Here is a 26,586-nt window from a genome sequence, read left to right on the forward strand (position 1 = left end):
GGACTGCAGTCACACTTCATTCTTTCTTTTTTTTTTTTAGGCTGCAGTCACACTTCAGAGGCACAGTCTGGCTCCAGACAGCTTCTGACCCAGAGACCACAGGGCAGTGACCTTTAGACTGCATCAGAGACAGAATCTAGCCTCAATATAACATCCTACTCCAGAAATGCAGTGAGAGATAGGATTTGGGCCTGTTCATCCCATTCAAGAGCGTAAAAAGGGGCAGGCCCTGGGCCTGGCACAGGTTCCTAATCAAGAAACTGAAGCCGTAGACATGAGCAAACAGAAAATTAAAAACAGATCCTTCCTTAATAAGGAAATACTATCAGTTAAGGTAATCCCATAATAAAATCCCCAAGGAAGAAAATAAGTTTGAAATAATAGCGTATACACAGTAGATAGACCTATGAATGGATATAAGCATTCTGGAAAGCAATTTGGAATTATACACAAAAAGTTTCATGTCCTTTGACCTACTTGTACCACTGTTAGGCCTGTTACATCCAACAAAGTGCAAAGAAATAGGAAAGGATATTATACATACAAAAATATTTATAGCAGCTCTTTTTGTGGTGGTAAAAAAATCTAAAATTAAAAAGATGCCCATGAATTTTGGAATGGTTAAATAAGTTGTGGTATATGAATGTGATAGAATACTATTATTGTATGAGAAATGAAGGAATAAATGATTTCAAAGAGACGTGAAAAGTCTTATATAAACTGATGCAGAGTTAAATAATCAGAACCAAAAGAACAATTTGTACTATGTCAATATTATAAACGTGAACCATTTTGATGACTGTTATAAACTGATGAAGAATGAAATAAGCAGAAACTAAAGAACAATGTATGTAGTACGACAATATTGCAGACATACAATTTTGAATGCCTTATGAGCTGTGATCAATACAGTGACCATCCATGATTCTAGAGGGCCAATGATGTAGCATGCTTTCATCTCCTGACAGAGAAGTGATTGATTTAGGTTGCATAATGAGACATCTATATCTATCAATCACCTATCTCTCTCTTGTACATATGTATGTGTAGTATAGAGCTGAGGGAATTTGTTTTGCTTCACTATGCATATCTATTATAAGGAATATGCTTTTTTATCTATTTTCAATGTAATTGGGGGGGTCAGAGAAAGAGAAAATAAACATGTTAATTTTTTTTTAAATAAAGAGGGAGTGGGTACTATGGAATATTATGGATGTTGCAAGCACCTTCAGATGACATAACCATATTGTTTGTTTTTGCTTTGTGTTTGTTACAAGAGACCTCTTATGGAATGGAGGCAATCTGTAAATGTTTGTAATATAAAAACAAAACACATCAGTAATAAATGTTATGAGAAATGATCGTGTAATTCTCGGAAAAAAAAAGAATGGATTAGCCACAAAGGACTCCAAGGATGGAAGGAAGAAATGAAGAGCTTAAGCAAGAAATAGAAAATGAAATAGCTTAAGACAAAAAGTAGATACACCTTAACCAAGTGTGTGATACCTTAAAAAATGGGTGGAGTGAAGAGAATTCAGTGATTCAATGAAGCAACAAGAAATACTAGAACTAAGTTAAAAATTGAAAAATTAAATGAACAAATGAGATATTTACTATCAAAACAGGTAACCTCAAAAACACAAAAAGAATAGTTAATTGCGGATTATTGAACTTCCCCAAAATAGGGTCAAACAAAATATTTGGTTACCATACTCCAAAAAATAATAAAATAAAAACTGCCTGCAACTGTTAGAGCCAGAAGACAAAGTGAAAATAGAAAGAATCTACTGGTCACCTCCTGAAAGTTATCTCAAATTGAACACACCAAGTTATCTCAAATTGAACATACCTAGAAATGTCATAGCTAAAATCTAAAGTTTCCAGGTCAAAAGAAAATATACTTCAGGCAGTCATGGAGAAAGAGATCAGGCAGGAAGCAACCACAGTAAGACTTAATAGCAAATACTATAAAAGACTTTCAAGCATTCTTGTTGAGATAATAGAGTTAAATGGAATCTTTAAAATAAATTCAGGAGACAAAAGAAACCCCAAAAGGCTGTTATTTTACCTGCCTAACAAAATAGAAGAAGCATTAGCTATCTTGATATAAAAAGAGGAAAACTAAATTACTAAAACAAAACAAAAAAAAGAAAGAAAAAAGAGAAACCACAGCAGATGAAGAAGAGGAAATTGTTAGAAACTATTTCTCCCTTTACATGGCCAAAATGCTGATAACTTAAGATATATAGATGAATACTTACAAAAATATAAAGCATTCAGATTAACAAAACAAGACTTGATTTCAGTAAATTTCAATAACTCAATTTCAGTAAAAGAAATTGAACCAGACATAAGCTCCCAAAGAAAACAATCCCAGGCTCAGATGAATTTACAAATAGATTCTATTATATATTCAAAAGAGGCAGCCAGATGACACAGTGGATAAAATGTCAGGTCTGAATTCAGGAAGACTCATCTCCTTGAGTTAAAATCTGGCCTCAAACACTTACTAGCTATGTGACTCTGGGCAAATCACTTAACCGTGTTTGCCTCAGTTTCCTCATCTGTAAAATGAGCTGGAGAAGGAAATGGCAAACCACTCCAATATCTCTGCCAAGAAAACCTCAGATGGGGGTCATGAAGAGTCAAACATGACTGAAATGACTGAAGCACAAGAACAAAATATATTCAAAGAACAATTAACCCCAATACTACATAATTTTTTTGAAAAATAGAGGTGGAAGGCAATTTACCAAATTACTGTTATGAAGCAAATATGGTTTTGATTCCTAAAATTGAGATGTAAATCAAAGAAAGAAAGCTATTGACTAGTATCTCTAATGAATATGGATGCTAAAATATTGATTAAAATGTTAGCAATTAATAAAATTAGTAAATTAGTAAAAAGAAAGTAAAGAAAATGTTAGTAAAATTTAGTGTAACATATGCAAAAGATTATTCACCTTAATCAGATTGGATTTACAGAAAAGAAGGGGTGGTTCAACTTTAGGAAAACTCGAAACAAATAGACCATGTATATATATATATATACATATATATATATATACATTTTTTTTTTGGTTAGGCAATGGGGTTAAGTGACTTGCCCAGGGTCACACAGGCAGTAAGTGTTATGTGTCTGAGGCCGGATTTGAACTCAGGTCCTCCTGAATCCAGGGCCAGTGCTCTATCCACTGCGCCACCTAGCTGTCCCAATAGACCATATATTTTTAAAATCAATAAAATAATGATTAGATCAATAGATGCAAAAAATTTTTTGGGCAAAATATATCTCTCATGTATGTTTAAAATGCCAGAAAGTATTATAATGAACAAAATCCTCTGTTTAATATTCAAAGTTCCTCATAACCTGCCTGTCTCCTGCCTTTCTAGTCTTCTTATGTCTTACCCCCATGTACTCTGGGATTCATTGATAGTGGCCTCTCTGCTGTTTCTCAAACAAGCTACTCTGTCTTCTAACTTTGCATTTTTCACTGTCTATCTTCTGGGCCTGGGATTCTCTCCTTCCTCTTCTTCACCTCCTGGCTTTCTTAGCTTCCTTCAAATCCCAGCTAACTCCCACCTTCTATGAGAAGCCTTTCCTCATCTCCCTTAGTGTTGATGCCTTCCTTCTCTTGATATTTCCAATTTATCCTGTATATATTTTATTTGTACATAGTTATTTTCATAGTTTGTTGATCTCTTTGAGGGAAAAGACTGCCTTTTGACTTTCTTTGTATTTCTATTGCTTAGCACAGTGCCTGGTGCATTGTAGGCACTGAATAAATGCTTATTGACCAGTTGACTTTTCTTAGGATGGTAAACAGTATTGTTAAACAACAATGACAACAACAACAACAATAATAACCAAGAACTAGCATTGTCTGTAATGGAGAAACACCATAGTCTTTTCTAATTTAAAGCTATGGGGTAAAGCAAGGGTTTTGTTGTTGTTATTCAGTCATTTCAGTCATATCTGACTCTCCATGTTTCCATTTGGAGTTTTCTTGGCAAAGATACTGGAGTGATTTGCCATTTCTTTCTTTAGCTCATTTGACAATAAAGAAACTGAGGCAAACAGGGTTACGTGACCTAGGGTCACACAGCTAGTAAGTATCAAAGGGCAGATTTGAACTCACGAAGATGAGGTATCTTGACTTAGCATAAGATAAGGTGGAATCAGGAAATGGATGGGGTTTGAGTCTTGGTTCTGCCATTTACTAGCTGCATGACCTTGGGCAAGTTATTTCCCTACTTGGACCTCAGATTCCTCCTCTGTAAAATGAGAAGTTTAGACTAAATTATTTCTGTAGTCCTGTCTGATCCTTATAATCTATGATTCTGTACCAAGTCCAGGATTATATAGGTAAGGATCTGAGGAGTTTAAAGGAGGAAGAAGTCATTGTGGGCTGGAGAAGTCAGGGAAATCTTTAAGGAAAGAGGATAGGACTTGTAGAATTACCTCTGGAATGGAAAGGGTGCCTTTGAGTACCATTCCTATCTTTTCTCTGTCTTGATCAAGTTCTTTGACCCTTCTAGGATGACTGTTTTTACCATGGAAAAGTGAGAAGGGAAGAACAATCCAGTGTTACACTCAGCACCTGCAGAGGCATCAGGTAAGTAGAGCTGGGCCCCTCATTCCTGCCTCATGGTGTGGTAGAGAATGGAGAACTTACCCCCATCTCCCACCAAGTATCCTGTCACTCTGCTGAGGCCTCCCATCCTTCCTTTCTGCAAACTGGATTTAAAAAAAAAAAGACGTGATTTCTTTGATTTTGGTCACTTCCATTGAGAAAGCTCCCTCCAGCAGTGCAGGGCAGAACCTGTTCTACACTTTAGAGACTTAGAGATTTGTCAGGATACTGAGAAGTGACTTGTCCATCACCATACAGTCAGTCTGAGTCTGAGGTCTTCATACCTCAGAGGCCCTCTATTGCCTCTCTTCAAATTAGATAAGAGAAATATGGGCTGTCTTTTTTCACTATTTTTATTGTGTTAGGTAAAGACTTGAGTGGTTTCTTCTTAGGGCAGAGCCAGCCAGCCTGGAAAACCCACAGACTTACTTGAAAGACTTGACCAGAGAGGACTTTGGAAAGGAGATGATACATTTAGCCTTAGCTTAGAAGCAGCTAGGTGCTAGGTGCTGTGATGCAGAGGTACCAAACTCACTCAAGGCTATAAAAATCCAGAGTGCTGCTCCAACCAGATTAAAATGTAATTAGAGGGGTAACTAGGTGGCACAGTGGATAGAGCACCGGCCCTGAAGTCAGGAGGACTTGAGTTCAAATCCAGCCTCCCACTAAACACTTGACACTTATTAGCTGTGTGACCCTGGGCAAATCACTTAACCTCAATTGCCTAAGAAAATAAATAAATAAAAAATGTAATTGGAAAATCTCTAATAAAATAAATTAAAATGCAAAGCAATGTAAATAATGTTAATTTAATGTTAATGTTAATTTGTGGTTTTCTAAGTCAATATGTAGCCTGCAGGGATCCATTTCTATTTGTGTTTGACAGCACTAGATAACACTAGACCTGGAGTCAGAGAGACTTGAATTCAAATCTATCCTCAGACACTTAGTAGCTGGGTACCAAGTCACTTAACAGCTTACTACCTTAGCTTCCTCATCTGTAAAATAGGGATAATAATAATACCTGTCTGCCAGGATTGTTGTGAGGCCAAAATGAGATAGTATTTGTAAAGCACTTTGTAGTCTTTAAAATGCTGCTATTGTTATTCAGTCATTTCAATTGTATCTGACTCTTCATGACCCCATGTGGGTTTGTTTGTTTTTTTTTTTGGCAGAGATACTGGAGTGGTTTGCTGTTTCCTTCTCTAGGCCATTTTACAGATGAGGAAACTGGGGCAAACAGGGTTAAGTGCCCTTGAGTCACATAGCTTGCCCAGGGTCACATAGCTAGTAAGTATCTGAGGCCAGATTTGAACTCAGATCTTCCTGACTCTAGGCCCATCCACTCTGCCACCTAGCTGCCCTATATAAATGCTAGTTAGTGAGTAAACATTTATTAAGCATCTACTGTGTGCCAGGCACTGTACCAAGCACTAAAGAAAAGCAAAAGGCAATCCCTGCTTTTGAGGAATTCACAATCTAATGGAGGAGAAAAATGGAAACAACTATGTTCAGATGAACTATATACAGGATAAATTGGAAGTAACCAAGAGAGAGAAGGTCCTACCATTAAGAGGGATCAGGAAAGGCTTCTTGTAGAGAGTGGGATTTTAGTGAGGACTTGAAGGGAGCCAAGGAGGAGGAAATGAGGAGGGAGAGCATTCCCAGCATGGAGGACAGCCATGGAAAATGCCTGGAGCCAAGGGATGGAACGCCTTGTTTGAAGTACAGCTAAGAGGCCTACGGATCCAAGAGTAAGGTCTTAGGAGGGCCATAAGGTCTTAGGAGCCTGGAAAGGCGTTTTGGGAGGTAGGGTATGAAGGCCCTTGAATGTCAAACAAAGGTTTTTGTATTTTACCTGGACGTGATAGGGAACTACTGGAGTTTTTATGGTCAGGCCTGTGCTTTAGGAAAATAACTTTGGTGGCTAAATGGAAGATGGACATCATCATCCTCATCCTCATCCTCATTTTTTGCTGTCCCTGTTCCCAGAATCTCTTATTCTACTTCTTCCTTACCCCTCCCCCAACTCCTCCCCCAACCTTTTTTTTTTTAAGAAATATGGTTCCTTGCTTGTAGATCACCTTTTCAATGTGGCACCTTGTCACCCATCGACCCAGTCTTGCTGCTATCCTATCCGTGTTGGTTTATCTGATCCAACATTCGTGGTTCGTACATTTGCCTGGAATGTAATAAGCACTTGATAAATGCTTGTTGCTTTGCCTTGTCTTGCATATTCTGAAAGGGAGACATATTCTTCATTCCCTACACTGTGGCCCCCACATGTTTGTTTATAAATAGGACACTGATTGTTTAGGGTTGTCTCCATCCTAATATTGTTTGGCAAAACTCCTTAATGGGAATTCAAGCAGTCAGGAAACGAGGTTTGGCTGAGGGGCTGGAATGAAATGTTCCCCAGGTCCCCTCAAGTGACTTGAGCCCATAAACTGGATCAGCATGTTGGCAAACCAAGCTGAGCCACAGCCACCTGTGGTTCTCAAATAAATAAGATAGTTCCCTGGAAGAAGGGAAGGTGCAGGTGTGACCTGGTTCTCTTTAGCTGTCCTCTGTCTACTCTGGCAGGAGCTGCTGGAATTTGGCTTGGGCTCCTAAATCTCTTGTAAATCATTCTGGGAGCCTTGACAATGTGTGCAAACCAGCTGAAGCTTCCATATGTTTTCACTTTGTCTTCCCAGCTCAGTGGGGGCTGCTAATCCTTACCTTCTTCCCTGCCCCCATGTTCTCTTCCATCTCTCTCCTCTCCCTCCCCAGGAACCCAACGGTGCTTCCAGACCAGACACTGTTCCTGTGAGGCTGATTTAAAAGCAAGCGGTCCAGGGCCAGATGGCTCTAAGCTAACCCCAGTGGAGGAGTGGGACTGTAGCAGCCGCAGCTCCCAGATCCTTGCACTAACTCATGTAACACCACAGTTAGCCCTTGAGTCTTATTAAAGGAGCTCTGTAATGGAAAATCTCCATAGCAGTTGCTTTTCCTCTACTACAAACATGTTCTCTGTGACTTGGGGGAAATGGGCCTGATTTATACCATAAGAAATCTTCAGGCCCTGTGAAACAAGTGTGGAAGAATTCAGCCTTATTTCTTCTGGGGCCTGTTTTCAGCAGAGGCTGTTGCTAGGCTGCCTTGAGCCTTTCTTTTCCAGGGCTGTTTACAAGGCATAAGGCAGATGAGCTGCAGGTACAGGACCAGGAAGAGGAAGGGTAGGGGGATGGAAATGCACTCAAAGAAGCAGTAGATTTGGGTTTGAGGCTCAGCTCTGACACTAGACATGTGACCCTGGGCCAATGACTTCACCTTGTCTACTTGCTTCCTTAAAAAAGAAGAGTGTGTAATAAGATACTCCTTACTCTGCTACCTCACGGGTTGTTGGGTTGAAATAGAAAATGGATGGGAAGATACCGTGTAAACTGGAAAGGGCTACATAAATGGAAGGTGGTGTTATTATCATTTGCTTCTTGGCTCCCGGTCCTGGAAATACTGGCTGGCAGGCTTTGGCTCGAAGCCCTGCTCTGCTGGGAGATTTTTATTAATGGTTTCCTTGGGTCCCAGATCAGAATGAGTCCATGGTAGGACTGGATTCCTTAACTGCTGTTCCTAGCTCTGGGCTCTGCTTAAGGTAGTAATACCTCTCACTCTCTGTGGGAGCCAAAATCCACATTCCTTACCCCTTTATAATGGTTCCGGTTTCAGGGATCAGGCAGAAGAAAGGATTTTGGTCCTCAAAGAGCAGACAACAGGAATGCCTCCCTTTTCTTTCCCTCCTTCCCCTCAAATCCCCAGGGTGGGTGAGACAAACACTACTCATGAGCCTCACTTATTTCCCACCTTTCCTCTTTTTTTTTGAGCCCTTCCCTCTCTGGGCACCATCACTGAGTTTCACCTTGCTTTAGGAGAGGACATTAACAACAACAAAGAATTGCTATGAGGGTGTGGAATGGTTAGAATGACAAAATTGGAGCCTTTCCCAGGAAAATTATCAGTCTATGATAAACAGCTCTTTTCTTCTCTTGCTCTCTGGCCTTTAATCTTGTTTTTATCAATAGTTTTTGTTTTTATATCACCTTTAGTTCCAAATATAACCTTTCCCCCTTCCCTCCCAGTGAGCCATCCCTTGGAATGCAGAATTAAAAAGAATAAGAAAAAAAATGGTTCAGGAAAATCAAGTAATCATCCGCCATATCTAATGGTATATGCAATATTCCATACCAATAATCTCCTGTCTCTGCAAAGAAGGGAAATAGGGCACATTTTCTCAATTTTTCCCTGGGACTAAACTTGGTCATTATAATTATACAGCATTCACTTTTATTTTTCTGAACAGCTTTCTCTTTCTGAGAAACATAGTTGTACTGAAGACTGGGAATAGAATCTTTGGGGGAATGACTCCAGGGTTGGTAACCTGTGAGAAAGGCAGTTAGCTCTCATTGTCAGCAGAAAGATCACCATCTATGGCTGAGCTCCTACCATGGATGGGTCATTGCTGTGCTAGATAATGGAGAATGCAGAGAAGTGAGAAGATCATAGATTTCGAGCTGGGACAAACCTTAGAGGGCTTTTAGTCTGTTCCCCTGAGATGAGAAAACTGAGGTTAGGTGACTTGTCCAAGGTCATACAGAGACTAAATAGCAAATTAGGATTTGAACCTAGGTCCTCTGTCTTTAATTCCTTTATTCTGCCCTCCAAAACACACTGTCTCCCAAAAGCAGGGGATCTTCATCTTTTTTGTGTGTGTTTGTTATGGGCCCTTTGGCAGTCTAGCGAAGCCTATGGACCACTTCTCAGAATGCTTTTAAATGAATAAAATTAGTAAGTATCTAGGATTACAAAAGAAAACCAAATATATTGAAATAGTTATCAAACTATTAAAAAAGTTGTGTACCTCATGTTAAAAACCCCTGCCTTATAGGAAATATATAAGATTTACCAATACCATGCTATTCAGCAAATATTTATTGAGTGCCTACTATGTGCTCTCTCTTGTCTCTTTCTCTACATCTCAGAGTACCTTGACATTATCCCCACCTTTCCACTTTTTCTCTCTAGTCCTTAATAATAGAGTGGCTCTTCCTCTTGCCAAGGCCAATTCCTCTGTGTGTGACCTTAATCCCAACCTCTTCGATCTCCAGCAGATTGGCTTTTCACAATTACACTTCCCTCTCTAATCTTCAACCTCTTTCTGTCTCTGATTCTTTCCTGATTCTCTTCAATCATGCCCAAATCTTGTCATATTTAAAAAAAAAAACCCTTTGTTAGACCCTACCATGTCTTCAAGTTATCCTATGTCTCTCTTTCCTTTCTGAAACCCCTACAGAGGGTTGTCTATTCTTTCTACCTTCCCTTCCACTCCTTTTATTCACTCAATCCTTTGTAATTTGGCTTTCACCCTCGTAATAAACTGAAACTGCTCTCTCCAAGGGTATCAACAATTTCCTTTTGTAAAAAAATTTTCCATATCTTTTTTTTACATCACTTATATTTCCCACTGTATTATTCCCTGATCTCCCAGGGAGTCATTCTTTATAATAAAGCATGAAAAAAGAAAGCAAGAAAAAGAAAGCTCAGCAAAACTAAACAATTTATCAAAAAAAAAATCTATTGTATGCAGTATCCCACACTCATGGTTCCCTATTTCTGCAAAGGAGTGGCGGATGCATCTTTTCATATACCTTCTTTGGGGTTAAGCTTGGTTACTATAATTCTATAACAGTCAGTTTCGACTGTTTTAAGGAATGATTTCTTTATTACCAAACCTGATGGTTTTCCCCCCTCAGTCCTCTTACTTCCTGACCTCTCTGATGCATTTGACAATGTTGACCACCTTCCCTTCCTAAATACTTTCTCCTTTCTGGGTTTTTCATAGCACTACTCTCCCCTGGTTCTCATTTCATCTGTCCTAGCACTCTTTTTCAGTCCTCTTTTTTGGCTTTTCATTCATATTACACCATCTAATTGTGGATGTGCCCAAAGATTTTGTCCTGGTCCCTCTCCTCTCCTCTCCTCTCCCACCTCCTCCCCTTTCACTCCCCTCCTCTTCTGTTTCTCTCTATACCCACCTTCCCTTTAACCTCATCAACTCCCATGGGTTTAATGATTATGTCTATGCAGGTAACTCTCAGATCTATATAACCAGCCCTAGTTTTATCTGAGCTCCCCAGTCCCACATCATCAATTGCTTACTGGACATTTCAAATCAGGTGTCCCAGAGGTTTCTCAAACTCAGCATGTCCAAAAGAGAACCCACAATATTCCCCCTCTAACCCAACCCACCCTTTATAAAATGTCCCTATTTCTGTAGAGGCCTTCTCACTTTTTCTTATGTACGGTACCATCACCTTCTGTTTCCATATCTTTTGCTTGTCCTTGTCTAAAATAGACGCCCTCCTCACCTACATCTCTCACGGAATCCCTTACTTCCTTCAAAACTCAGTTCAAGTACCACCTTCCAGTGAAGCCTCTCTTGACCCCCCTCCCACTGCTAGTATGCTCATTCTCCCTGTGTTAGAATGTAACATGTTTAATCGCCTTCTTTTTAATTTGTGTTTATTCTCTATATGCTTATAGATGTACCTGGTGGCTCACCATATAGAATGATCTGTCCAAGGTCACAGAGCTAATAAGTAGGATGCAGCTTCCTTGAAGAAGAGGGACAGGAATTGTTTCATATTTGTTTTTGTCTCCTTAGTGCCTCATACAGTGCCTAGCATACAATGGGGGTTTCATAAAATCTTATTGATTGAAAGAGTGAGTGAGTCAGGGTAAAGATGGTAAAACAGCAAAGTGACTTTTGCAACTGGTATTTAAAAAAAAAGATTCAGTCTCATATTTATGCAGTTCCATAAGAAGCACCTTTCCTCATTCACCAAGATAAGGGGAAGGTACTCTTCCTCCCCCACTTCCCTATATACATGCAAGGATGCCTACTGTCCTTCTGTGACTTCTGTTCTCCTGGAAGACTGCCTCTGATATTGATTTAACATGGGAATACCTTCATAACCTAAGAATGAGGTCAAGGATGTCCAGTGCATCTTGTTTCAGACCCTGTTCCCCTTAGGACTAACCCTGGTTTTGTTACTTATTCAGTCCTTCATGATAACCCCTCTGTGAAGACCCTTGAGAGAGCCCTCTGCAGGACTGACTGGACATCAGTTGCAGCAAGATGCCCTCAGCCATGCAGAGATTAAATGTGAATAGCTTCGCCAGCTCCCATGTACATGGCTTCCACGGCCCCATTTGGATTCATCCTGTTGGATTTCATTTTCAGAGAACACTTAATGATGAAAGATGGTGTGCGAGGTCTCCCGCCTGCCCAGAGGCCTGGCTTCTCTCTCTCTCCCTCTCCCCATCTCTGTCTGCCAGCACTAATATTGAGCAAATTAGATCAACTGAATCTCCTAATAGAATAAACAACTGGTCTGTGTTCAGGGGGAAGGGTAGCTGAGCTGAATGGGTACTAGCAGTAGGGAAGGGCTCTGGGAAGAAGATTCTGAGGAATTCTTTCAAGGTCAAAGCCACTGTTAGAGGGCAAATCCTGGTCCTATCCCTGATATTTCTGTAATAACAAGCATGTCTGGGAGGGGAGCTGTTGGGATGGAGAGGGGTGGCTGGGAGGGAACTCCAGACAGCAGTGGAAGAGAAGATCTAGAAGGTGTATGTCATGATAATCATGAGAGGTCCCAATTTCTAATAGTACATTACAGTTGTTTTTATTGTTATTCAGTAATTTGAGTCATGTCCAACTTTTTGTGACCCCATTTGGAGTTTTCTTGGCAACCAGTGGAGTGGTTTGCCATTACTTTATCCAGCACATCTTATATATGAGGAACCTAAGGCAAACAGGGTCAAGTGACTTGCCTAGGGTCACACAGCTAGTAAGTGTCTGAGGCTAGATTTGAACTCAGGAAGATTAGTCTTCCTGACTCCAGCCCTGGCACTCTATCCACAGTGCCACCTAGCTGCCCCATACTTTACAATGCGGTTGGCAATAGTGTAAATAATAATGCTCATTACTGTGGCATCTTTAGCTTTACAAAGAGCTGTCCTCACAGTGAACCTCTGAGGTAGAGTATAAGTGTTGTTTCCTACCTCCATTTTGTCACTGAGGCTGAGGTCTGAATAACTTAATAACACTTCATTGCTGTATATAATGTTTTTCTCACAATAGCCTTATGAAACAAGTGGTTCAAATATTATTATCCTCACTTTACAGATGAGGAAATGGAGACCCAGAGAGACAAAGTGAAGTGGCCTGAGTCATTCACCTAATAAATGTCATAGCCAGGACTCAAGCTTAGATCTTCTGATTCCCCAAAATGTGGTGTTCTTTCTGTCCTACTACATTATGGAGCCGGGAGTGGGTAGGTACTATGGAGAACTCAACAACCTCCATCATGCAGACTCAGTAAATTCCCTGGGATATTGGGACCCAGGAGAGGGTCTTGGAACAGTAGATACTACTGCCTATCTCAGTGGTATGGTAGACAGAGCACTGCATCTGGAGTCAGGAAGATCTGAGTTCAAATGTGGCCTCAGATACTCGCTAGCTGCGTGACCTTGGGCAAGTCACTTAACCCCTATTTGCCTTAGTTCCTCATCTGTTAAAAAAAAATGGGGACACACTAGAAAAGGAAATGGCGAATGGACAGGAGTCCACGGGATCACATAAGAATTGGATATGACTGAACAACAACACTAACGACACCACCACCGACAACAACCTCTTTTACTTCCCTTCCTGTTTCCCCATCTTGGGGAGAAGTGTTTACTCCAGACCCTGACTGGCCCTCAGACAGAAGGTGCAGTAGTAAGTTGGTCTTAGGGCCTCCAGCATCCCCCTTATACACCATTTTCTCTTCTTTCCCCTATTTGCCATATACCCAATACCATTATCCCTATAATGTCCCCATCCTGTTCTCTTATCCAAATCTATTCTTTGAGAAGATTCTGGTAAATTCATTAAGGTATAAATGACTGATAGGGCTTAAAGTGTGATCTTCTTTCAGTTCCATTCCACACTAAAGTGTGTGATGAGATTCCTGATCTGTTGTAAATGTTTATCTATTCTAATCTATACTGTTACTCTACTGACATGGATTGATCACCATGCCTTCCCCTTTCCTCTCCCCTTTCTCCACCCCATATCAACATCCCCTAGAAGCATGAATAGTTATTTGCTCAGGCCTTTGTAGGGTGGTTCGGCATTTCCAATTTTCCAGGCAGCCAAGAGAAATTGAGGTACAGGAATTGGTAAGAAATGATTTGTTGCCCCAGCACTATTTTGAGAGCAGGATTGGAAAGATTACTCAGATAACAGGATGCTCAGATCAGTTCCCCTCCCTCTGTTCTTTCCTGCTTTTTGGGTCTCCAGCCTGAGAAAACACTATGGGGTTAATGATATAACCTTGGCTTTTGCCCTTTAGCTAGGAAAGAGAGAGCCCTGGGCTTTTGCTGTGGGGAGAGGCAGTTATTGCTACAGCAAGTTGGGTGAGGCAGACTTGGCTACCAGCCTATAATAATGATTAGGTTCCCTGGCACCAGAATGAAATTAGCCTGGGACAAGATCTGGGAAGAGCTGCTGGCTCAACACCACTGACCTCTAAAAGCCTGACAATCCTTTCTGGGAGGGTTGGGACTTCCCAAAGCACTAGTTACTCTGCAGGTCTCCTGTGGAGTAAAAAGAGTTCTGTATTGATCTGGATAAGCACTTTTGTATCATGTCTCTTATTTGCTTCTCAGAGCAGTCCTGTGAGTTTGGAGGGATTATCATATGGGATTATTATATAATGGGATTATTATTCCCATTTTTCAGATGGGAAAACTGAGGAACAGAAAGGCTAAGCAAAATCCAAGGTGTTAATGGCAGGGTTGGAACCAGAAACCAGCTCTCTTGTTTGCTAATCCAGTGGTATCTTTTCCTCAAACCATGCTAATTATTTATGATATCAAAGATGTGATCCAAGCTATGCCTCAGTTTACTCATCTTCATAGGTTGTCATATGCTCCTTTGGCATTCGGGAGGTTCTTTGGATTCTTGGACGGACTGATGATAGGGTATTAATAATGTCAATCCTGAGTGTACTTCTCTTTGACCAAGGTTATGTTGGCTTCTCCTTTCAACAGAGGCCTGATTGTGGTGAGCAGCAACCTTAGTTATCTCATTGAACCCCTTCCTGATGGGCAAGGTCAGCATCTTATTTACAGATCAGAGCATCTCAAGTTGCCTGCTGGGAGTTGCGGTTATGAGCATTCCCAACCCAATGCCACGGACTGGGTTCTGCAGTTCACAAACCAAACCAGAAAGCATCAACGCAGGGTGAGTTCGCCACAGAGGAATCCGGAGTGCTAGACTCTTGCTGGGGTATTGCTCTTTAGAATGGAAATGTACGTTGGCCTGCCCTAGGACCCTTACCTTGGTGTAGGTGGTCTTCCAGATACCAATTAGAAAAGAAAATGTGAAGAAATGGAAACAGAGGAGGGAATACCTATGATGTCCTTTCTCTTTTCCCTCTCTGAAATTCCAACTTGATTTATTGTATAGATAAGAATGTTTTATTCACCAAATGGAAGATTGAGGTGTTTGTTGATGGCCAAGCATAAGTAGACAGCCTTTCACAAGCAAGTGGGCATTTTTACTTCCTGCCTTAAATTGCAACATCTGCCTTAGGTTATAAATTCCCAGAGAGACCAAGTCTACCTTGCTTGGAATGTTGGGCTATGCACATAATCATTGGGATAAGTGCTTTCGGTGGCAGTAATCATAAGATCATAAAACTGGAAATGAATCTTTGAGGCCTCATGGAGAAAGCTGAGGCTCAGAGAGGTTAGTTAAGTGACTTCCCCACATAGCTAGTAAGTATCCAATGCAGGATTTGAGTCCAGGTTTTTACGACTCTTAATCCAGCACTTTGAACACTTAGGATCCAATTGCGACACACTAGGAATCCACAACCTTTTCCACACTTCATAGCTGGGCTCTGTGGGCTTCGTATGCCTTGCCAGACCTGTCGTATGAATTCCGCCCTTTTCTTGTGATGCAACCCTTGGAAGAAAATAATTTACATGTCCATGTTCTTCCCCTTTCCCACCAGGGAATGGCTAGGGGCAACAGGTACTAACAATTGGGTGGCAATTAGAGGGCCCTGAGGGAAAGAAGTTGGGAACCAAGAGTGTAAACAAGAAATTCTACATTCAGGAAAAAATTCACAGGGTAACTAAGGGACTGAGCAGGAGATAGAAACAGGAGCTTGAAGCAAAGGTCCAGATTTAGGACGTGGGCATGGAGTCAGGAAGAACACATTCTAAAAGGAGGCATTGGCTAAATGACCACCTGCATCCTCCATACTTCAGATATTGTCCTTTTTGGGCAGTGAGTTTCCTGGACCCCTCTTCATCCCACCAGCTTGGTGTTCCTGTGGTCTTAACCTCTCTGGGCCTCAGTTCCTTCATTTCTAATTGGAACAGATGATCTCTTAAGATCCTATGTACCCCCAAGAATTCTGAATCTGACCTTGAGAACACAATCAGGGAATATTTTTTTAGCAGAAGAGGCATGTTGAGGTGGCCCTCAGATCTTTGGGGTGATCGCACAGTGACCTCTAGGGAAAGTTAACCCTAGCTGACAGACATGGGAGGTCCTAGTTGGAAAGTTCCCAAAGGCAGGAACAGAGAGCCATGGATTTAGAACTAAAAGGAACTTTAGGAGTTAAATATCTTCATTTTCCAAGATTAGGACTTGAGGCCTAGAGAAGTTAGATGGCTGTTTGAGGTCACACATTTAAGTAGCTAGGATTTGAACTAAGCACTCTTTTCACTCCATTTGTGTGAAGTCCATATGGCAAAGGTGTTGGTTTCTCATTGGTGCTAGTTATTTAGTCATGGTGTATTGGTGACAATGGTGTTCATTCATAGCTCATGCTTTTCCTGTTCTTTATAGTCTTATCTGATCAGAGAAATTAAGTCAATTCCTACTCTCTGTCTGTCTGTCTATCATTTTTGAATATGGGGCATTTGAGGATGGGGAAAAGTTTAAGTTGTATTTACTTTAACACTCTTCCACTTAAAATGGGGGGGGGGGGCAGCCATGGTTTGGTGTCAAGAACACTGCCTTTCCAGTCAGTGTTCTGCTACCCTGGGTGACCTCAGAGAAGACAACCTCTCTGGACTTCCGTGCCTTCATTTGTAAAATGAAGTGGGTTGACTAAATGATCTCAAAGGCCTCTTCCAGCTCTAAATCTTGTGGTCTCATTCATATCTGTGCCAATATCGGACTGCGTTCTCCAACAGTAACCAAGGGGAAGGAGGAGATGGTAAGATACCCAACTACAGTGAGCACAAAGGTCCCAGACTCCATTGCTGAGTACTTCTTTTGAAATGATGCTAAGTTCTACCAAGACTAACCCATTATCTGCCCCCTTAGGTCAGGAGGGAAGATTTACAATCTATGAAGTATGTGGAGCTCTACCTGGTAGCAGATTATGAAGAGGTAAGGAAAGGGCTTTGTTAATTATTTCTGTGTTGAATCTTTCCCATTGTTGCTAAGCAGAAGGAATTAAATAGCCTTTACTTTTGTATCTTTCCTTGAACATTTCAAATTTTATCCTCAAGGGGGTTTTTAAAAATCCCTTTTGCCATCTAGAACATGGTGAAAAAAATGAGGGAAAGCCCCCTCTATAAATCTGTCTGTAAGTACATGTAATAAAACCAATTATCCAGATATTTCCGGCATAAAGAACCTACTTTTATTTGAATTATCATAATAATTTCCTGTTTTATACAATGACACAAATTAAAAAGTATTATCACTCTATGGTCAACTTCATATTAGAGTGGAATTAGATAAGAAGTAAGTATGTCTTGAGCCCTCATCTAAAGGAGTTTAATTCCTGAAGGACTTCAGAGACCTCATTACATGGTGGTTTCACTGTTATTGATGGAAATGGGCCCTGAGGAGGGAGAATCTCCAGTCTTCTCAATTCCATTGAACTTATCCATTCCCTTTAGCCGTAAAAGACCACAGTCAAATCTTAGGCATCACCCTCTCATAATTGCACCACCTTCAAGATCTGAAACTTTGAAATCACATCATGTGGACTCAGGTTTCCACCCTTCCCTTTCACTTTTTCATGCTCATGAAGCCTATTCTTCAGCTTAGTTGTAACTTCTGCTCCTTTGAATCATCCCTAGTCTCCCAGTCCATTTCCCCTGTTCTGACTTCAGTTGGCTTCATTCCGAGCCTGGACCCCATGATTTGCTGCTTTTTAAAAAAAATTATTATTTATTTTTAATATTCTTTTAAAAAAATTTTGAGTTCCAAATTCTCTCCCTCTCTCTGGTTCCTTCACCACCCACTGAGAAGACAAGCAATATGGTATCAATTATATATGTGAAATCATGCAAAAGCTATTTCCATATTGGCCATGCTACCAAAAAAAAAGAAAAAGAAAGTAAAAAAAAAATTTCAATTTGCACTCAGAATTTATCAGTTCTGTCTTTGGATATGGATAGCATTTTTCATCATGAGTTCTTTGGAATTGTCTTGGATTGTTGTATTGCAAAGAATTGCTAAGTCATTTATAATTGATCATCATACAATATTGCCATTACTGTATACAATGTTCTCCTGGTTCTGTTCACTTCACTTTGCATCAATTCATATAAGTCTTCCCAGGTTTTTCTGAAACCATCCTGCTTGTCGTTTCTTATGGCACAATTTCAGCATGATAATGTACCACAATTTGTTCAGCCTATCTGCAACTTTAATGTTTTACTAGCTACTGTCCTAGAATCTTTTGCTTCCCTGACCTTCCACTGTTCCTTATTCCTGGATAACTTTCCTCATGCCATTTTTCTTCTGTTCCAGTGCTGAATCTTCCTGGAGATAGTCACAAAATTTAGCAGATCTCATGATGTACATCCTTGGCCTGGACTCTCCTTCTGCTTATTGAAATTCTTTTTATTCTATTCTCATTGATTCTCTATCTTATACTCTGTTGTGATTATTACATATCATTTTTTCCACTCTTGCCTCATCCTCTGTATTTAAAGCAATTATCTAGCCTCTTGCTTCGCTGAGAAGTCTGAAAGCCTCCAAGGAGCAATGTCTTAGCTCCCTACTAGGAAGCTCAAGACTTCTCAGCATCATTGCTCATTCCCTCAACTTCCTTCTAACCACAGAAGAGAAGGCATCTATATTACTCTAGGATTAATATCTGTGATCCTGTTCCTCCTGCCTCCTCCAAGACCTTGCTCTGACTGTCAGTCATCCTTTCTCTCTCAAGCATCTTCAATCTCTCTTGACCTTAGTTCCTGCTCTACCAATAAACGTGGTCCCCAGTCTTAAAAAAAGTACTTCCTTTGACCCTTCTATCCTGCTACTGTCTCACCTCTCTCCTTCCATTCACTGTAAAACTTCTTTAATAAGTTGCCTCCTTTCCTTAATACCCCCTCTCTTCTCAACCTTTTGTAATGACTTCTATCCCCATCAAGCTTTCTTCAAAAGTCATTAGTGACCTCCTAATCACCAAGTCCAATGGCCTTTTTGGGATCAGAATCTTGTAGATTTAGAGATGGAAGGGACCATAGAGGTTTTTGAGTTCCACCCCCTCATTTTATAGAGTAGAAAACTGAGACACAGAAAAGTTGAGGGACTTGCCCATAATAAGTGCCTGAAGAGGAAATCAAACCCAGATCTTCATGTCTCTGAGTCTTGAACTCTATCTCCTATGCCCTACTATCTTATTCCACTTGATTTCTTTCCAGCCTTTGACGTACTGCTGACCACCCCTTCCTATTGGATCCTTTCTCTTCTATTTACTTCAGAGAAGCCGTTCTCTCCTGGTTCTCCTCCTATTTTATTAGAAATCCTTTGTTTCCATTGGCTCTTCATCCCAACCCATTAATGTTGATGTTCCTCAAGTATTTGCCTTTGGCCTTCTCTTTTTTCTCTGCACTTTTTCCCTTGGCAGTTTTATTCACCCCTACCTGTCACTTCCATACAGATGGCTCCCAAAGCTATATTTCCAGGCCTGACCTCTTCTTAGCTCCACATGGGCATCTCCAAGTGTCCCCAGGACATTTTCACCTAAATGTCACAAGAACACTTCAGACACAGTAGAGCTTATTATATTTCCCCTGCTCCTCTTTCTAACTTCACCGTTTATTTCTGTCTGCGATTTTACTGTTCAACCAGTTGCCCATATTTGTTACCTTAATATTTATTACCTTTGACTTTTTTTCTTCTCCCTGGCCCTCCTATCCAGTGAGATACCAAGCTACATTGATGCTACCTCTATAACTTTTCTCACATCTGTCTCTTCTTTTCTATTATAATGCCATGACCCTGGCTTTCATTACTACCTCTCTGGGCTGTTGCAATGACCCCCTGACAGATTTTTCTACTTCCTCTGTCCTACCTCCTTTCTTCATACTGATGCCAAAATAATCTTTCTTGTCCATAGATCTGATTACATTGCTCCTTTACTCAAAAATCTTCAGTGTCTCCCAGTTGCCTCTTGTGTAAAGTTCATCCTCCTTAACCTGGTTGTCACCCTATTTTCCCAATTTTATTTCATTTTATTGTTATTCATGCACTCTATCCTGCATCCCAAATAATCCTACTCTCTGATTCCTCGGACAAACCCTACATGCTCATACTTCTCTGTCTCTGTTCACACTTTCATTATGATAGGACCCAGCTGTTAACTTCAGGGGAATTTGAATGTGTGGAGCAGTAGTAAGTGGACTAGATTTTGATTCAGAGGACCCAGGTCTTAATACTTAAAGTCACTTAACCTCTTTGGGTCTCAGTTTTCTCATTTGTAAAATGAAGAATAATATCTATTATTTATATATAGCTTGAAGGTTTACAAAAATACTTTACAAATAGTATCTTATTTTATTCTCAGAACAAGCCTTGGAGACAAATGTTATTATTACTCCCATTTTAGAAATGAGGAAACTGAGGCAGATTGAGGTCAAGTGACTTGCCTCAGCTTACATATCAGTGAGTGTTTGAGATTGCATTTGAATTCACATCTTTCTGACTGCAGGTCCAATGCTCTATCCTCCACTGTGCCACCTAGCTGCCTAAAAGGAAGGGGTTGGGCTCAATGATCTCTATAGCGTCCCTTCTAGTTTGAACTACTATGATCCTTTGAATCCTAGTCCTCCTTCCCCCTCTTACTCTGATCAATATCTATTTATTCTTTAAAGACCATCTCAAATGCCACCCCCTCCATGAATATTCTCTGATTCCTCCTTTCCCCCACTATTTCCCATTCCTCATGGGGAACAAGTTTACTTCTCAGCTCTCAAATGACACTTTGTTTCACAACTCTGATGTCTTTATTAGATAATACTGTGTTACTATTTTGTAAGCTTACTAGATTCTAAGCTCCACAAGGGCAGAAGTGTATATGTATCTTATGAAAACTTTGCGTTTTCCCCAGTTCACCAACTACAGTGTTTCATACACAGTATCTCTTTAATAAATATTTGTTGAATTGAATTGGATTGAATTGAAGACAGAATTATAATGAAGTAGCCCAGCTATACACCAAACAAAGAATCCAGCCAATAAGAAGACAACTGACATCTTTAAGCTCAACTTGCCAAGAGTCATGTTTTGGCAGGCCCTCTTTTCAATTTATATTGAAATTTGAAACAATTTGATATTGACTTTTTTCTCCCTCCTCCCCTGACTGTCCTTTTAGAAAATGTTTTATTGATGCTGTTTTATTTTTTATATCATTGTTATTTCCCCACAATTCTCCAATAGCACCCTCCCTTGTAACAATTACCTACCCACTGGCCATGTCTGAAATTGTATATCTCATTCTCTATTTGTTGCCCTCTGCCTTTCTACTGAGAGACATGTTTCATCTTCAGTCTTCTGAAGCTCCAGTTGGTCACTGCTTTGGTCAGAGTTTTGCAGTCTTTCAGTGTTATTTTCTGTTACATGATTAGAATAATAAAAATTGTCCTCCTGGATTTACTTACTTCCCTCTGCTTTAACGCATACAAGACTTCCCAGGTTTCCCCAAATCCATTATGTTTGCAATAATATTTCATCACATCCATATTCTACAGTTTGTTCGGCAATTCCCCAATCAAGTCACCCAATTTCCTTTTAGGTCTTTGCTATTACAAAAAGTGCTTCTCTAAATATTTTTGTATATGTGGGTGCTTCTCGTCAGCCCTTGACCTCCTTAGGGTATCTGCCTAGCACTGAGATTGCTGGGGTAAAAGGTTTGGTAGAGGTTTCTCTAACTCCTAATTTTCCTCTTATAAGGTCATTGATTAGAAAAACAATACTATTAAGCGTTAAAAGACAAGAACTCCCCAGGTACCAGAATATCACAGCCCTCTTTGTGTCCAAGGACACTGGATTGTATGAATGACTTTTCATTTAATCTAGTATATGGTTTCTCTGGAAGCAGAAATGTTGGCTTGAAGAAATGAGACAACTGCTCAGTCTTCAGGCCCCTTTCTTTGCTGATCTTGCTTAGTTTGCATCCTGGGGACCTGGAAGGGGTGAGAGTGAGGGAGCCATTTTGATTTTTATCACTAACCTGGGGGTAGGTCAAGAGCAGGAACAACAGTAGGGTCATTCAGGTTTTACTCCAACTGAGAAATGTGTAGGGCATGGACAACACCATCTTAGGTCCTGCCTCCTTTTTTGGGAGCTTAGAATCCTTGCACAGTAGTTAGGTGGTACAGTGGATAGAGTATGGGGCCTGGAGTCAGGAAAACTCATCTCCCTGGGTTCAAATCTGGCCTCAGACACTTATTAGCTGTGTGACCCTACACAAGTCACTTCATCCTATTTGGCTTCGTCTTCTCATCTGTAAAATGAGTTGGAGAAGAAAATGGCAAAACACTTCAGTATCTTTAGAGAAAACCCCAAATGGAGTCACAAAGAGTTGGACACAGTGGAACAAGAATCCTCACAATGCTCTGGACCCAGTCTTGCTTTCTCAGCAGTGTCCAGTCCTTCAGCAGTAGAGAAACCTCCAAGGGTTTTGGGGTGTGCTTCCTCTTCCTTGGCCACAGCCCAGGAGAGTATCCTTTGATACCGCTTTCTCTGGTGCAAAAATTGTTAGTTATGGCTCTGCAGCAGTCATTCCAGACACTAATTCAGCATTGGAAATAACAGCCCTAGGATTTCTGTGCACAACTTCAGACCATACAGCTCCATATCCGATTTAACTATCCCCAGGGGAGAACCCTCCAATATCAGTAATGACATCACTCTCAGAATCAAGCTCCCAGCATGGAAATGATTCAGTGAGGCAACATTTGATAGGAGGGTATTCGCATTTCTCTGGGCCCTACTCAACCCTTCATTCCCTTTGGCAGCTCTGAATGATTAATGGAAAGAGAGGGGGTGTCAAAGGCTAAGCTTTTCTTTTTTCTTTTTAAACTGAGGTTCTTGAGCTAAATATCTTTAGCCACATTCGATTCTTCCTGTCTTCCCCTGGCAGAATTTATTACTGACTAATTAATTACTTAGCCTTGAGGAGAGGAGAAAGAGAAGGGAAGGTCTGCCTCATTCATGATTTATAACCTAGTACTGAAACCAAACAGGGTCCTTAGGGTTGTGAGCTGAGTGTAATATACTGCCTCAGGAGAGATGTAGATCCTTGGGAAAAATCTGGTGACTCATTCCTTCTCTTTTCCTTTGTCTCCTCAGTGAGATGACTGAGGGTTTCCCATCCTTCCAATCTTCAGGGGATTCAAGGGCAAGAGAAAGAGAGAGAGAGAGAGAGAGAGAGGATGAGAGAGACAGAGACATTGTTGGGGGGGCTGAGGTTGGAATTGATATAGTCATCAAAGATTATCTGTTTGAAGATATGGTAAATAAACATCAATCAATAAATGCCTACTCTGTGCCAGACACCATACAAATTGCTGATTCAAAGAAAAATATGAAAGAATTCTTCCTCACAAGGACCTTATCTTCTATCAGGGGAAACAAGATAGATAAATAGATAGATAGATAGATTTAGACATTAATATCTGTATCTATGTAGGAAAGTAGAGAGATATCTATATAGGTATATATAGATATATGTGTAAGTACACACATATGCACATATACATACATATACATGCATGCATACAGAATAAATGCACAATAAATACAAGGTAATTGAATATAAGGAAGGGAAGATGGGGAAGGGATTTTCATAGAAGGTGGTTCCTGAGCCTCATTTGGAAGGTGATGAGGGACTGTGGAGACTGAGGTGAGAATGAAATGCATTCCAGGGATGGGAGGTACCCAGAGCAAAGGCCTGGAAATGGATCTAACCAAGAGTGGTGGTAGAGGACAATGGAAATTGGAAACCCTGAGGTGTTTCCATTTAACACTGCCCCTGCTATAACACTCTTTGTGCCAGAATTCTGCAATGTGGCGTCAGCAGTATGGGTGAGTAGGTACTGGGCATACAAGGACATAAAGAAACTGCCCCCACTCTCAATGAACTTACAATATCCCATAGATATAGAGATGAGATTATTTTATAATGATGTCCTTCAGTGATAAAACTATTTTGGAAGGGGCTGACCTGAAATAGAGTCCCCCTTATATTCAGTTCCATACCAGAGTTGTTGTTGTTGTTGTTGTTGTTGTTCATTGGCAGTTGTGTCTGACTCTTCGTGATCCCATATGGGGTTTTCTTGGCAAAGACATTGGAGTAGTTTGCCAGTTCCTTCTGCAGCTCATTTTACAGATGAGGAAACTGAGGCAAACAAGGTTAAGTGACTTGCCCAGGGTCACACAGCTAGTAAATGCCTACGTCCAGATTTGAACTCAGGTCTTCCTGTCTAGGCCGGTGCTCTATCCACTGCACTAGTAATCAGTATTATTGTGAAAGTCTGCTGTCACTGGGGGGACAGCTAGGTGGTGCAATGGACAGAGTGCCAGGCCTGAAGTTAGGAAGACCTGGGTTTAAATGTGGCCTCAGACACTTACTAGCTATATGATCCTAGGCAAGTCACTTAACTCTGTTTGCCTCAGTTCCCTCATCTGTAAAATGAGCTGGAGAAGACAATGGCAAACTGCTCCATTATCTTTGCAAAAAAAAAAATGCCTCAAATGGAGTCATGAAGAGTCAGACACAACTGAAACGACTCAACAACAAGAACAACGCTGTTATTGACCTGTAGTTTCATTGCTCTGAGGAGCTCCTTCTACCAATTCAGGTGGCACCTTCCCTACAACTCATACTCCTCTTAGAGAGTTGTCTGGGTCACTGAGATGTTATGTGACTTGTCCAGGATTACACAGCTGCATAGCAAATAGAAAAGTACCCTTGAAACCATGATGATCTAAGTCTAAATTCCAATTTTACATACATTGGCTCTGTGACCCTGAGCAAGTCACTTAACATCTCAGGACCCTAGGCAATTCATTAAGATGATAAGTTGCAGAGAAAGCGCTCTCCTGATTTGGTAGTGGGACTTTCCTTACTTAGGAGTTCCCTATGCTAATGAAATCATCAGTTTACACTTTATGCTTATTTCACTGATGTTAGTTCCCATTGTGCACAATGCCTGGCACATAGTGGGCACTTAATAAATCTTTATTGATTGATTACTGAAACCTGGGATTCTTGTAGATCTTTGAGAGGTGAGCTCAAGTCAGATGTCCCCTTCTAGCTTATCTCTTTACTAATCCTTTTGGTGCTTGCTGTTAATAATGTTTAGCTCTTGGGATAGATATTTATTGGAGAGATTAAGAGGAAGGAATAGGGAGAACGGGTAGTGTGTTTTGGGTTGGAACAACCCATGCAGTCCCTCTCACATAGAAATCAAGTTGGGTTGTTGTTCAGTCATGTCCTAAGGACTGCTTACCAGGCTGCTCTCAATGCTTGAGAAAATAAGGCTGAGTGGGAGAAAATCCCACCTGCCAAAGCGTGAAGTACTTGATGACACTAGCTCGAAGGGAATAGTCTTCTCCAAGATCTCATAGATCTCTGTGTCTCTCATTTGGCACTACATAGAATCACAGGCTTTCAAAGCTGGAAGGTACTAGAGAGGCCGTTTATCCCAAACCTTACCTGACTGAATACCTTGTCTACAATCTACCCACCAAATAGTAATCTGGCTTCTGCTTGAAGACCTCTCTTGGGGCTCCCACTCACTTTGGGGAGCTATCCACCACCTTCCAAGACAACCCATTCCACTTTGGCATAGCTCTAATCATTAGGAAATGACTTCTTCCAATAAGCCTAAATCCACCTCTGCACTTTCCCCCTGTTACTCCTCATTATGTCCTCTGGTGCCACACAGAACAAGTGTCCCTTCCATGTGATAACTCTTCAAATACTTCAGTTCAGTTCAACAGACATTTATTCAAATATCAACTATGTGCAAAACTCCATGCTTAGTGTTGAGAATACAAAGACAAAAATGGGAAACCGTAGCTTCCTTCAAGAAGATCACATTCTACTGCAACACAGCTATCATTTCCCCGACTGATCCCTATCCCCTAGTCTTCTTTTGCCTATATGTCCCCAGTCCCTTAAACCAAATCTAACCATAATTCCCCTTTTGAAGAATGAAATGATAATTAAAGGAAACCAAGAAGTTATTAGCTGTTCTGCTTTTGGGGCACACACACACACACACACACACACACACACACAGAGAGAGAGAGAGAGAGAGAGAGAGAGAGAGAGAGAGAGAGATGGACAGAGAAAGGGGAAGGAGGGAAGGGGAGAGAGAGAGAACAAGCAGATGTCTGAATAATTGAAGTCCCCTGTCACTGCAATATCGTGACTGTGTGCCAAGATGTCTTAATACATTTCCTCTTTTTGTCCAGGTCATCTGTAGTAAATTTCACTTATGATATTGCTTCTATTCCTGCCTATATTGATCTTCACTCAAATATTCTTTATCATATTTCCCCCTGTAGTTCTTGGACTTCTTCCTGTGAATC

General features: G+C 40.7%; 1 protein-coding gene across 2 annotated transcripts in view; it reads left to right on the forward strand.

Moving 5' to 3' along the window:
- The window catches only part of ADAM19 (ADAM metallopeptidase domain 19), a 146,108-nt gene that overhangs the window by 65,232 nt on the left and 54,290 nt on the right, over positions 1-26,586 (forward strand). For both annotated transcript variants that reach the window (XR_003567289.1, XM_027841891.1), the window contains exons 5-7: positions 4,540-4,616; positions 14,769-14,961; positions 17,065-17,130. Coding sequence is in view for 1 of the 2 variants with exons in the window: in XM_027841891.1 (XP_027697692.1) it covers positions 4,540-4,616; positions 14,769-14,961; positions 17,065-17,130 (336 nt within the window). In the remaining variant the exon portion in view is untranslated. The remainder of the gene's footprint in view (positions 1-4,539; positions 4,617-14,768; positions 14,962-17,064; positions 17,131-26,586) is intronic.

The sequence above is a fragment of the Vombatus ursinus genome, unplaced genomic scaffold (assembly GCF_900497805.2).
Source record: "Vombatus ursinus unplaced genomic scaffold, bare-nosed wombat genome assembly UNPS02014863.1, whole genome shotgun sequence".
Lineage (NCBI taxonomy): Eukaryota > Metazoa > Chordata > Mammalia > Diprotodontia > Vombatidae > Vombatus > Vombatus ursinus.